The sequence below is a fragment of the Alligator sinensis genome, unplaced genomic scaffold (genome assembly GCF_000455745.1).
Source record: "Alligator sinensis unplaced genomic scaffold, ASM45574v1 scaffold1118_1, whole genome shotgun sequence".
Lineage (NCBI taxonomy): Eukaryota > Metazoa > Chordata > Crocodylia > Alligatoridae > Alligator > Alligator sinensis.
This window is the reverse complement of record NW_005842070.1, coordinates 251,503-265,333: the sequence shown is the minus strand read 5'-3', so window position 1 is coordinate 265,333 and position 13,831 is coordinate 251,503. Positions and strand designations below refer to the sequence as shown.

Here is a 13,831-nt window from a genome sequence, read left to right as displayed (position 1 = left end):
CATTCCTGGGAACAAATCGCAGTGGCACATAGTTGTGCTGCTACTACTTGTCCCTGGGGAAACAAACGTGCATGCTCATCTGGACGTGCCCTCATTAGGGATTTTGCTACATAGGATAATATGTAAACAGCCAGCTAGAACGTTCCAAATCATTCAGGGTGGGACTTTTCAAAAGCACTCTTGCACCAGCCTTACTTCCTCCCAATGAAATCAGTTCCTAATGGTTTGACAGCAAAGGGCACAAAGAAAAAATAAAAGTAAACCCTTTAGAAAATCGGATCTTCAAAGTCTTAATCATCATTTAAAAACCCATTTTATCTCCTTGGACTGTGCTACACCAATTTATTTTTAGATTACAAATGCTACTGCACAGTGCTTTGTGCTGTGTATCACTGTAAACTCATGCAGTTTAAAACTTAATTCTTGATTAATGGATGCCTTAATGGATCCAATGCTACTGAAGCCAAAATAGAATTTTGACAGAGTTACATTGGGAGCAAAATTTTGCCAGAAAATTACATGATGTGAATCAACATTGTAAAAAAACCTAATGTAAGCCAGGAAATAAACAACTGGGGGACAAAAGAGAACCTAAGTCCTTTATCCCCTATGTAAAATGGGACACCCACATAAATTCTTTATCAGTACATCCTCTTAAATCAATTATTCCCTCTTCTCGGGGTGTTTCTTTCCTTTTGGTAGCTTATGGTTGTGGACAGATGTCACTTTAAACTGTTTTAAAAGAGAAAAGGGAACATGCCAATTGAGAACACGCTTCAGTTATTCCAGTTTAACTTTCATGGCTGTCTGCTCCTATACTAGCTTAAGTGAGATAAACTTCTGTAAACCCAAATGAAACAGTTTGAAAATTATGGTAGGTTAGTTCCACTTATACCAGTATAAAAGAAGATAGGTGTATCAGTTATATCAGGATAACTTATGCCAGTGTAATACTAGTATTACATCTTCATTCTGGCTATGGACACATTTGGAGCCATTTCAAAAGGGCAGCAGCTGTTACATTCTAAATGTTATGTCTGGACAAACTGGGAATTGTACCAATGTGGCAAAACTGCTCCAAATTCAACACTTTTTCATCCACTGTTAAAGTTGGAGTGGTTTTGTTTCATTCCCAGTTTGTCCATGCATAATAATTAAAAAGTGACAGCTGCTGCCCTTTTGAACCAGTTCAAAATGTACATGTGCCCATACCCTTTGTATCACAAACTAGAGGACAATTTTGGTGCTGACTTACACCCTCTGCAAAGTCACTGACCCCCATCAGATGGAACAGGAGTTTGTCCCCTTATATTTCTACCAGGCAGATGTTGCTCCTGGTTTTTGTTAACACTTCAGTACAATGATAGGTTAGGTTGTTTCACCCCTTTGCTTTTGCTTTTGAACATGTGCTAATGTTCCATGAGAACATCAGCACTTTATAAAAGATATTACAGACATGGTGGTTAGCATGCATTTTAGCACCCTACTACACATAGTAAATAAGATTGCCCTGAAGTTGTTAAAGTGAGCTAAGCTATATGAAGTGTTTTAGCAACACAGCATCATAATGCACATATCTTCACTGAGAGCCTCCTCTCCTCTATCCTACACTTTTATCTCTCTGCAAAGGGATGGAAAAATGTTTTGAAATCTGAGTAGTGAAAATATATACCTGCTTAGCTCGAATATAAATGGATGCCCCAATGGGTAAAGCAGGAAGGAGTTGGGTCATTTGCATTTGGTGTGTCAGCATGAGGCATACAAAGTTTCCCAGACTGATTGCGAGTCAGATCATAACATTAAGTGTATAATATCCTGGCAGTTTATATGATTAGTCTTGCAAAGGATATGGACCAATTTTCTCATATCATTTCCCACAAGACCATAATTTCCAAATGGTCAGATAGAAAGTCTGGCAGTTGTAGCGAAACATAAGACAATCCTATTGGATTGTCGTAATTGGATTGTGCTGGAGTCATCAATCAGGAGCTTCTCATAGTCTCAATTCAGTATAAGAGATAAGTGGAATGGAATAATCCACTAAATTTGCCATCCCCTTTGTTCCTTTTAAGTAAATTGGTTATGCTTAATTTTGAAGCCAAGCAAGCAACAAAGTTCAGTTTGAATGTTATGAGGTTCAGGATAAAAAAAAGCACAGAAATCAGGCAGAGCAGACAAAATTTCAGGGAGATGTAGAAACAGGAATAGATACTGAGAGGAAAATGTAATGAAAGAGTAAATGAAGAAGGCCAAGTTATGCCCAACCCTTGAGTGGATGTGCAAGAGAGGAAGTAGAAGGAACCTTCATGCTACCTTGCACAAGTTCCTCACATCTCACAATCCTGATTCTTCCATAAACCCAGCAGAGGCCATTCATCTTTTCATGCAAGTCCACAGAGTAAGTGCAGCCAGCACAACATCCCTGGTCAACAGGAGCATGAGGAAAAATATAGTCCATCTCTGGGAGCCATCCCTGAGGTTCCTCTGATCCCTAATGGAAACTTCAATTTTTCATTTGACCAAACATAAATTCTTACAAGGAAAATGTTAGTCTTTATGACCAGATTTTATTGAAAACTTGATTTGGCATTTAAAAAAAAATCATTTTTCTTTTTTGAATATTTCTATTAAAGGTTTTGAATGAAGTAAACATTTTTTCATTCCTCTGACATTTTTACTGGGATTTAGATAGCATTTTTTGAATACCTTTGCCATGAGGAAACACAAATATACATACAATACCCTTACTGTATAGAAGGCATCCACTTGTGTCAACCTAAGTTTGGAAGAAGGAAGAGGAAAACTTCAGTCTCAAACATAGAGCTCAGGCTTCCCTTTAATTAAAAAAAAAACCCTAATTGTCTTATTTATGCGGCTAATTAGTTGCTATAATAAATTAATCTAATTACACTGAAGCAGATTTTCCTCATTTTACATTTGTATAGATCCCTTAGGTAAAATTGTGTTGGCTCTAAAGTCATTCTATAAAACATATGGAAAATTAAGTTAGTGGACTTATGCCAATGGAGAATCTCTCTCAGTAAATATAAAGTTGAGTTTCTGATACTGTCTGATGTCACAAATATTTTATGCTGCACCAGCCTATTCTCCTGCTGCTTGGTCATCAGATTAGTGGGAGTTATATTTGCTTCCTGATGTGCATACATGCAAATCATAAAGTATAATAATACTTTGTGTATACAAAATTATATCAACTGCAAAAATACATAATTGTATCAAAACAGGCACAATTATAAGCTGTTTTCAGACAGGCAAAGATGTTTACAGCATCTGCACTGTAGGCAAGCCTGTCTCTGCCTTTGTTTTACATAATTACATACCCTTTGGATATCATATCATTTCCAAACCTTTATGGCAAAGTTGACACTCGGGAGGAGAGGGAGAAACAACATGTTTTGCTCCTCCATCCCCTGCATTATGCAAAGGCACAGCTTCACAAAGAATCACTTGAAAACTTCATTATGAAATATGTAACTCAGTCTGATTTTTAAAAAATGTTCCTCTTCAAAAACATCAATATTATTCAATTTAGGATTCAGTGACAGACTTTTGGAACTAGTTCAGAATAAAATCTGCTACGATACATTTCAATCCTGAGTCTGCTAGAGCAAACGTGAGTTTTGCTATTGATATCACTAGAGCAAAGCCAGGCTCATGTCTTTGAATTGGAAATGAAAACCAGCCAAGTTTTGCAGGTTTTCAGATTTTGCAACAAAACTCTGAAATGAAACAAGTCACATAAACATTTCTGTTCATGGTGAAGTCCTCGCTTGGATGTGAAAGATTTCTTCCAGCCTGCAACTTCTGCTGCTTCCAGCCTCTCAACTTAGATATGTAGAATGTATGCATCTGCTTGCAGGTCCTAAGTGAACTTGCCTCATAGTATAAGAATATAAGAACTGCTATTTACTGAGTTAGACCATAGGGCCATCAAACCCAGTATCCTATCTCACGAAGAGTGGGTGTTGAGGGCGAGGGGGAACAGGGCATATCCACATTTTTCCACATTGTTCCCTAGTATACAATCCAGCAAATCGTAATTGGGCAATTAGAGAGACCCAGAAAATAAATCACAAGAAGAGTTGCTTTTTAAAAATGATATTAATGTAAAGCACCTCCTGTTTAGCTTCCATAGTCACATACTTCTCTATGGCCATATTGTAACGATGTGCTGTGAGCAGAATCTCAGAGCCGTTGACCGCTACTTCCTTATGTCCCTTAACTTGCTGAAACTCATAGGGCAATCTCCTGCCCTAGCTCCAAAACATATAAGCCTAAATTTGTAGGTTGGTTTTTGAGTTCCCATTCTGCAATGCGGTAAAAGGGCCTGATTTTGTATGATATTTTCTGGGCGTCTCTACACGTGCATTTGTTGTGGGAGCAGTTTACTCACAAGTAGACTATTCATGAGTACACACTCTTGGGCAGGTGTCTACACATGCAAGGAGGCAGGAGAAGATTTGCTGCTAATGTCAGCAAACAGCTAATGGCTGCTAACAGCAGCAAACTCCCAGGGGCCCTGCAATGGGCCCCTGCTACCACCAGGAGGAGGTCTAGGCTCCTCTTGGGTGCTAGCCCAGCGGTTGGCAGAAACGCTGGGCCAGGAGACAGCTGTCTCCTGGCTGGGGGTGAGACATTGCACCCTGCACTTGGGGGCTGCCTGCTGCTGGGGTGAGGACAATGTCCCCCTGCCCCAGCAGCAGAGAGCTCCAGGCCTGGCTCCAGTCAGTGGCAAGGGACTTGGAAAGAGCTTAAGGGGAGGGGCAGGTCCCAGCCCCCTGTCCCAATCTGCCACTGGGGCAGGCAGCAGCTAGCTCACGGCTAGCTGCCCCACCACCAGGTCAGGGCAGGGGGCTGGGACCTGCCTCACCCCTGCAGCTCTTTCCAAGCCTTGTGCCTCAGTCACCCAATCAGGGCACAGAGCTGGAACCTGCCCCTGACCAGGACAGTTCCCAGCCCCCACTCTGTGATAGTGGGGTGGGCTGGGGGCTGGAGAACCTGTTCCCCACTCAGCTCTGTGATCAGTACAAGGATCTCCCAGTGCCGGCCCTGCAGTCACGGAGCCGGCAATGGGAGATAAAAATTTCCCAGCCCCTACTCCCTGATCACAATCTCAAAGTGGGGGGCTTGAAGCTCCCTGCTGCCAAGACAGGGGGACATAGACCCTACCTGTGCTCCGATGGTGAAGCCCGCCCCAGCAGTAAGCAGCTCCCAGGGGCAAACAACAATCTGGTGGCTGGCTGACTGGGAGGAGATTTGCTCCCAGTGAGGCATCTACATGAGTGCTACTGCACAGTAAGTAATCACAAGTAAATCTGCTACTTGCATTTGCAGGTAGCAATTTTACTCATGATTAGTGAAGTTTACTGCACAGTAAGTGTACGCATGTGTAGACGCACACACTTACTCTGTAGTAAACTAGGCTACTGCGCAATAAAGCATCTCGTGTAGATGCACCTGCTGAGAACCAGTTCTTGGTAAGGTCTCAGTCCCCCACCTTGAGATCCAGCTAAATTTCTAGTCAAATTTAAATGTTTAGACCAAAATATGCTTCTCTCAATGGAGGCCATTAACATAGAAGCAGATTGGTAAGCAAGAAACTCTACCCCGGAATTCATAAAATCATCAAATCCTAGAAAATTAGGGTTGGAAGGGACCTCAGGAGATCATCTAGTCTAACCCACTGCTCAAATCAGGACTACCCCAAACTGTATCATCCCAGCAAAGGCTTTGTTGACCTGGGTCTTAAAACCCTTTAAGGATGGAGATTCCACAACCTCTCTGGGTAGTGTACTCTCCTAACTGTTATTCCTAACCATATGTCTAGTAGTCTTAGGAATAGACTCCATCAATATTCAAATCCAGTTCAGACTAGTAGCAAATATCACTGAGACACAATCTCTTCAAGGCTGTTTGGTGCACTTACATGAAATGAGTTTTTTCTGTCAGTCCAGATGCTAGTGAGTCAGCTGGCACAAAAACCACAACCACATTGGGCACTTTGGCTGGCAGAATCAATAGGAATGAATAGGCATAGAGACTGAAGTGTCTACCTTCCATGCCCAGAACTGGCCCCTTTAAACTGGGATCTAAAGATTTTGGCAAGAAAACAGGTGAAAGCTTAGAGCACATCTATGCTATACCCAGTTTTCCATAGGCTGCCAACCTGCACTTCTGTCAATCTGGCATTTTATACAAGTTTTGAACTCACTCTAGAAATTGGACTGCCTTTGTATCCAAATAATTGTTCTATGGAAAACAGGCTGTAGTACAGTGATAGGGAGTGCTGTTAAAAATATGCAGGAGAAAGGGAGCTGAATATAAGACATCATGAACAGTCTGAGCAAGCTCATAGTGACTGTTTGACAAAGGGAACTTTCCACTTGAGCCTAACCCCAAAGTACAGGACCCATGTGAATCAGTGAATATTAATAACTGTGTGGTTTAAAAGATCGCTTCTTAATCATTCATCTCAGTCATCTGTTTAAGGAGTAAGTGATGGACAAGAATCCTTGAGGGTCAGAATGTGTTGACAAGTTCAGAGAACAGCCAGGACCCCGACCGTTTGGTTTTAAGCAGAATGAAAACAAAGAATTGGAGAAGTGACTTTCTAATCTTAGATCGTCTTTTCCGCCTCCAGTTATTTCTAGGACTACCTGGTGACTCTGAAATAGCCTGAGAAATGGTTCCTTGCACCATTTCTAATTTCTTGAACCAGAGTCAAGTTTTTTTGTGTTGCTGGTTCACTAGGGAGCTGTTGCCCAGCTGCTCACTTACCTTGGCAGCATGGCAGCCTTCAGCACATAAATTGAGCCAGCATGAATAGGTGCCATTTTAAGCAGGCTCCAATTAAATACAGCAAGCTTGTAAGTGCCTGATGGCAGGAGCCTCACACTTCTGTTTTGTTTTACTTCATGGCCATAGTATTGCTTTGCATTTATCAGCAGCACTAAAATATTGGAGGAGCTGAGTCAACGCACAGGGTCCAAACTAAGAACAAATCAGAAGGCCTCCATTTAATGAGCCACCTGCTGGAGAAAGGGCTTGAGTCTCTTCCCATTGACTGCACATTACAGAGGCTTTCTTTCATTTACAACATGATCGTAGTGCTCCACTGATGTCCAGGAAGTTACCACTGATATAGACAAGGTGAGCAAGCAAAGAATCAGGTCCCAAAACTACAACTGAGGACCAGGTCTTTAAGTCAAACAAACTAAACTGAAAAACGAAAACTCCCCTTTGCACTGTCAGACCTTGAGATGATAGAAAAACCTGGAGCAGCTGTAAGCCCTGGCAGCTGCTACAGCCCCTTAGGGCTAGTTGCATTGAGAAGAGATTGTCAGTATGCAGCATGGTATGATCATACCCCTTTCTCCTCCTAAAACACCCTCCTACTGGAAAGCAGTGGCACAGTACCAGCTACGATTTGCCATATGCAAAAACTAGGGAACTAGCTGGCAAGGGAAATTTATTAGGAAAGGCTATGTCACTCTATCTAATTAAGATCTGAATCTGCCACAAAAGCATCCCCACAGTTCTCAAGAGGAGCTCAAACAGTTGATCAGCAACATCCACCTCTGCATTAACTGAGGTTGAGGCAAAGGTGTCCTGTGCAAATTTCTAAACAAGTTATTTCCTACTACCCACAAGGAAATATGCCGAAAGTAACAGAAATGATAGGTAAACACTATCCTCTCCCCTTACATTTTACATGGGTTCCTAAAGAGAGCTTGGTGCTATTCAGTTATGTAATTCAGCTTTGCATAAATTACTCCTTTTGACCCAAGCAGTTAAAAAGTTTGGGTCTTTCAAGTTAGAATAACATGGTGATGGAGCTGTGCATTTCTTTGATGCAGTTCTGAATATTTCCAAAGCTTGTACAAAATCCCGTTCCTTGAACACAACAAAGAATGAAACAACAAGAAAGATGCCTGACCTCTATCCCAGGGAAGGTCTTAGAAAAGTTTATTAAAGAGGCCATCCTTAATGGACTGGCCGACACCAACATCCTGAGGGATAGCCAGCATGGGTTTGTTGTGGGTAGGTCTTGCTTGACCAATCTCATTTCCTTTTACGACCAGGTGACCTATCACCTGGACAAGGGAGAAGAGATTGATGTCATATATCTTGACTTCAAAAAAGCCTTCAGTCTGGTATCCCATGATCACCTCTTGGCAAAGCTGGCCATTTGTGGCCTTGGGTCCACCACGATCCACTGGCTGGGAAATTGGCTCCATGGTCGGACCCAGAGGGTAGTAATTGACGGAAGTCAGTCGTCATGGTGTCCTGTGACCAGTGGGGTTCCCCAAGGCTCTTTCCTTGGACCCATATTGTTCAACATCTTCATTAATGATGTGGACATTAGAGTCAGAAGTGGACTGGCCAAGTTCGCCGATGACACCAAACTTTGGGGCAAAGCATCCACACCTGAAGACAGGAGGGTGATGCAGTCTGACCTGGACAGGCTCAGCAAATGGGCAGACGAGAACCTGATGGTGTTTAACACCAAAAAATGCAAGGTTCTCCACCTTGGGAGGAAAAACCCGCAGCATCTTTATAGGCTCGGCAGTGCTACACTGGCTAGTACTACAGAAGAAAGAAACTTGGGGGGCATCATTGACCGCAAGATGAACATGAGCCTGCAATGTGATGCTGCGGCTAGTAAAGCGACCAAAACGCTGGCTTGCATCCATAGATGCTTCCCAAGCAAATCCCGGGATGTCATTCTCCCCTTGTACTCGGCCTTAGTGAGGCCACAGCTGGAGTACGGCGTCCAGTTTTGGGCCCCACAATTCAAAAAGGATGTGGAGAAGCTTGAGAGAGTCCAGAGAAGAGCCACGCACATGATCAGAGGTCAGGAAAACAGACCCTACGACGACAGGCTGAGAGCCATGGGGCTCTTCAGCCTGGAAAAGCACAGGCTCAGGGGTGATCTGATGGCCACCTATAAGTTTATCAGGGGGTGACCATCAGTATCTGGGGGAACGTTTGTTCACCAGAGTGCCCCAAGGGACGATGAGGTCGAACAGTTATAAACTACTGCAAGACCATTTCAGGTTGGACATAAGGAAGAATTTCTTAACTGTCCGAGCCCCCAAGGTCTGGAACAGCCTGCCATCGGAGGTGGTTCAAGCACCTACATTGAACATCTTCAAGAGTAAATTAGATGCTTATCTTGCTGGGATCCTATGACCCCAGCTGACTTCCTGCCCTTCAGGCGGGGGCTGGACTCAATCTTCCGAGGTCCCTTCCAGCCCTAATGTCTATGAAATCTATGAAATCAATGCTTTTGTTCATACTCCCAAGCTCCTTTCAGCTACTACTCAGCCCAAATAGCTCTTTTCTCCATGTCTTTTCTCATTGCTGTCCTCCTATTGTTTTGATTATCATGAATTATAGGGTGCTTCTTGGCAGACCTCTGGCCATTCTCTTATCTCTTACAGACATACAATTTCTTAATAAATCATAGCTAGCTAAACCAATCCATGCATTAGCTCTTTGCATGCTCTTTGCCTTGAGCAGTGACCTGTGCCTGAGATTGGAGTGGAATCTGTTATTCTTTTAGCTTTCTGATTCCATAAAAGCAGATCGACTGTTTGTTTACAGCAATGATGACCTTTCCTCATGTTCAGTGAGCTTTAACCCAATCCATAACATGTACATTAAATCATTATTTAGTGCATGGGTTTTTATATACCAAGAATTCAGTATCACAGGTGATTGATCCAACATATACTTCATTCAAGAAGAAAAACCTTGCTTAATGGAAAACCACCAAACCTGTTTGTTGTTCCAAGCCTCATCTATAAAATGTGGCAGCAGATGACAAAGTATCTGTTTTATGATGCACCTTCTTTCGCATTCTTCCCTTCTTAAAACCTCCCTATTCTGACTGCACAGATTACTTTCATTGAGCACACCTATGTGTATGTACGGCACCTAGCAGAATTGAAACCTACTGCCAGATGATGCATTTAGACACTACTATAAGGCAACAACAACAACAATAATAATAATAATGCTAAAAATGGTTCAGTTACTGCGTCAAACAGAATTCAAAACTTATTAATGAACAGGCGTGTTGACTGCAGTAATGGAATATTGGCAGTGTGGTTTAGTGTCGTGGGGCATTTTTACATGTGCTCCCAATGCAGCGTCAGGCACTTTTAATTAGTGAGCTGTACTAATTAAAAGCACCTGTGCATCATGAGAAAATGACAGCGGAGTGCTTTAAACCAAAGCATATCAAACATGTTTTATTTGAGAGCGCACCTCCACCATTTTGTCATCACAGAAACGCATTGTGCTTCTGATACATGTGATGCGCGAGACCGCCCAAGCACATCAATTTATGTGCTCCAGCAGACTCAATTAATCAAGTCTACTTCAATGCACTGGATTTCCAGCATGTCGAAGCAAGCTTCCCCACATGTGTACAAGTGGCCATGGTTATTCATTTTGTGCCCTCTAACAAAATATTTCAAATATTGGAAGCATATTCCCCCTCCCGCCTACACAGAAACATAACTGCTCAGTGAGAGTTTAGACAGGCTGGCATCCCATGCTTTTCCCTGAGAGGCCTTTGATTCTATCACTGCAGTAGACCCTCCTATTCATGAATATGTCTGCACACACGCAGCACAATTGTACTTCACCAGGGGAGAATAGAATCTCAAACTGTGGGCAAATACCCCAAACTATGGTTATGTAACTGTGTACACACCATTTGGATGCTTACAGTGAAATAGGGTTTAGGTCTAACTGCTAGTGCATGCTGTAAAGTAAGTCTTGATCTGAGAGAGCTCCAAGCGATGTAAATAAGAGTTGCAATATTGACACTTGGGGTGGGGGGAGGAAGAGCCCTTGACTATATTTTATATAAAGCTGGAAGTTGTTTTACAATTTGAGTAGAAGTGGAAAGAAGACAGTTTTCTTTAGAGGCTATATAAGCAAGACAGCTCAACCTCGCAGTAGCTGTTTGCTCCCAGAATAAAGTGACTTTTGGTCATGGCAAAGCATGTATTTGAGCATTTCTCACCCTCTTTGAATTCAGATCTGTGTGACATCTGAAAAGGAGCACGATGGCTTTATCAAAGTGTACAGCGGGAAGAAGAAAGGCTTCGTCCCCATAGACGTCCTAGAAAACATCTGATTTCAACATTCCACTTGCGGCAGTAGGAGAGCTTTGTTGGCAATGCCTGTCTCCCTCATCTCACACTGTGTCAACCCAGATGGGCTGTCTTGCAGATGTTCAGGGAATAATGAGACAACTGCAACAACAATGAAAAGACATTTAGACTGTTAAAGTAACAACAAGATTTTATTTTAAAAAATAAAATAAAAAGAGGGTTGATTCAAAGAATATGTATCAGGAAACCTCCAAGGGGGAAAAGGGATCAGGGAAGCTAAAAGGAATAAGGTAAGACGTGTTTGGCCTTAGCTGATTTTCAGGGCAAGACAGTTATTAATACCCTGATGGAGACAGACAGCCGTTCTGAAGGACTAAACTTGCATCCCGTCCTTGTCTCCTAAGAAACCTGTTGAACTGTATTGTTGTTTGATGTGTGAGTGGAAAAAAGAAAAGGTCCTTGTACTGCAGTCTGATGCTTGTTAGTAAAGTGTGGCTCTAGAGTTTTGTCCACAGTATTAGCCACAATCAGTACAGCGTTTAATCCAGATGTTTAGTCTCATAACAAAGCAGTTTGGAGACATTGTGTAAACGTCAATCTGAGAAGTGCACTTTGGTCTGGACAGCGATGGCTTTCTCTTTCTCTGCGACTGCAATGCATGAAAGAGCAGCCTCAGCTTACATGTCCCTTGTTTTTTGTCTGTATACGAACAAAACTGTCAGCACATGTTGGATGTAATGACTGTTGTGTTACCTGATGGAGTTAGCTGAGTTCCTCCTCTTCAGAATGTCTGACTGGATGTATTCCTCCAAGTTCCCTGCTCCTTTATCTAAGGATAGAAGTGACAAAATGCTCAGAGCTGGGTGAGAGCCACATGCTTGAGAAGTTTTATATTTTTCTGGTGTTTCTTACATTTGGAAAGATTTTATATCTCAGTCCTATTAATAATAAAGGAAGATGGTCAGTTAAGCCCTGCTAAGAGTGAAACTGATAGTGACTAACATGTTGTAAGTGAATGTATAGCTCAGAGCGAGTGAGAGAACTGGATTGTCTTCTAATTGCGCTTAATCCTGCCATTGACTAGATAGCAGCACTTAGGGTTCAGCTGTATGTACACTAAGCCAAATTCTGCCTAGATGAAATCCCCCATGCTTAAGTCCAATGAAGTTGCAGAAATGCCCATTAAGAAAGTGCTTGGGTGACAGTCTGTATCACGCTGTCTCCAATGTTGAAAAATTCCGCTGAAGGGTGCAGAATGAACCCCTTGTGCCCAAGCAAAACCCATTAGTTTTAGTGGGTCTCTTTAAAAACATAAGGTTCTCCAATGCAAATCACATCATAACATCAAGGCCTTAGCACTCCCCAGACTACATGGAAGCAAGATTTTCATTTGAGCTTTGCAGGTGGCCACTGTGTCTAAAATAGGCTGAATCACAAAGGCCTATGTCTCAACATCAAGAAAGTTTGCATCTGGAGCCCTAGGCCCTAGTCTGGCATGTAGGATGGCCCTGCTCTGGCATGTGGGTTGAAATCCTAAGCCCCTGCAGAGGCTTCCTGAGGCCTGTATGCTTCTAGACAGACTCAAGGGTCCACACAGCAGATCTGTATGTGAGATAAAAGCCACACGTTGTGAGCTCTCATCTGTTTCTCATTAACAAGTAAGAGTTAGGGGTATCAACTGCTGAATCCTTCTCTTTACAGCTTATGTCATTTATACTGATTGCGAGCATCCCTTTGTCCAACCAAAACCATCCTAGCGCATAACATGTTTAGTGGGATTGCCAGAGATTTATTTATAAATGGTCTTTTTCTTTCACTCAGCTCGCTTTGCAAGGTAACCAATGGGGAAGCAAAGGAAACATACGCCTTAGAGATCAAAAAAAAGAAGTATTAGAAGTGTCATTACTCTACCCTACTTTATAATATTTTTATTTCATAGTAACCAATCCAAATAATACTTTAATAAAAACACCTCTCAAATGCTTGTTATAACAAAAATATGTGTTACTTGGGCCTGGCCTGTTAAACCCGAACTGTATTACTCTATACATGTGTGCTACTGTTTACATAATTGCATCATACTGTGATTCCCCTCGTACTGCAATCTCTTCCTATGATTTCAGTTTCTCCATAAAACATACATCATACTACTCGAAGGATGATATGAATAGTAACTACAATTCACAATGGCCTTTAATCAATGTCAGTTTGATTCTTTTGATACCAAGCAATAAATAATAAAGTGACTGAAAAAAGCCTAAGTGGATTATGTCATGTTCAAGCAAACATTGCTTCTGAACCAAAGCTTTCATGGTTACTTTTACCTTTCAGTTTGGTTTGATTTGGTTGGCTTTGCTTTTTGGTCATTGTTTGATGTGGAAAACAGTATTTTGTCCCTATTTTAACACAATGCTTATGCACATGCCTGACTTGAAACATACACTCTGTTGGCTGCTGATATGCTTAAAGGTAGGCATGTGTTTAAGCACTCAGCTTAGAGAAATAAAGGTCTTGATTCAGCAATTTTGGATGCCTTATTCTGAATCCAAATTAATGTTCCATAGTTTTTTTTTTCTACCATTTGCAATTCACAATAGCCGTTGCATTAATAATTGGATAAAAATCAGGCAAAGAGTAGGACTGGACTTTATCTAATACTTGCTCAGAAAAATTGAATTTTA

At 41.9% G+C, this 13,831-nt stretch overlaps 1 protein-coding gene across 1 annotated transcript in view; it reads left to right on the top strand.

The window, feature by feature from the left end:
- The window catches only part of STAC (SH3 and cysteine rich domain), a 115,904-nt gene extending 102,530 nt beyond the window's left edge, over positions 1-13,374 (top strand). Inside the window, exon 11 of the mRNA XM_014519933.2 lies at positions 11,075-13,374. Within this exon, the coding sequence (XP_014375419.1) occupies positions 11,075-11,173 (99 nt within the window). The 3' untranslated portion in view covers positions 11,174-13,374. The remainder of the gene's footprint in view (positions 1-11,074) is intronic.
- Positions 13,375-13,831: the final 457 nt, after the last annotated feature.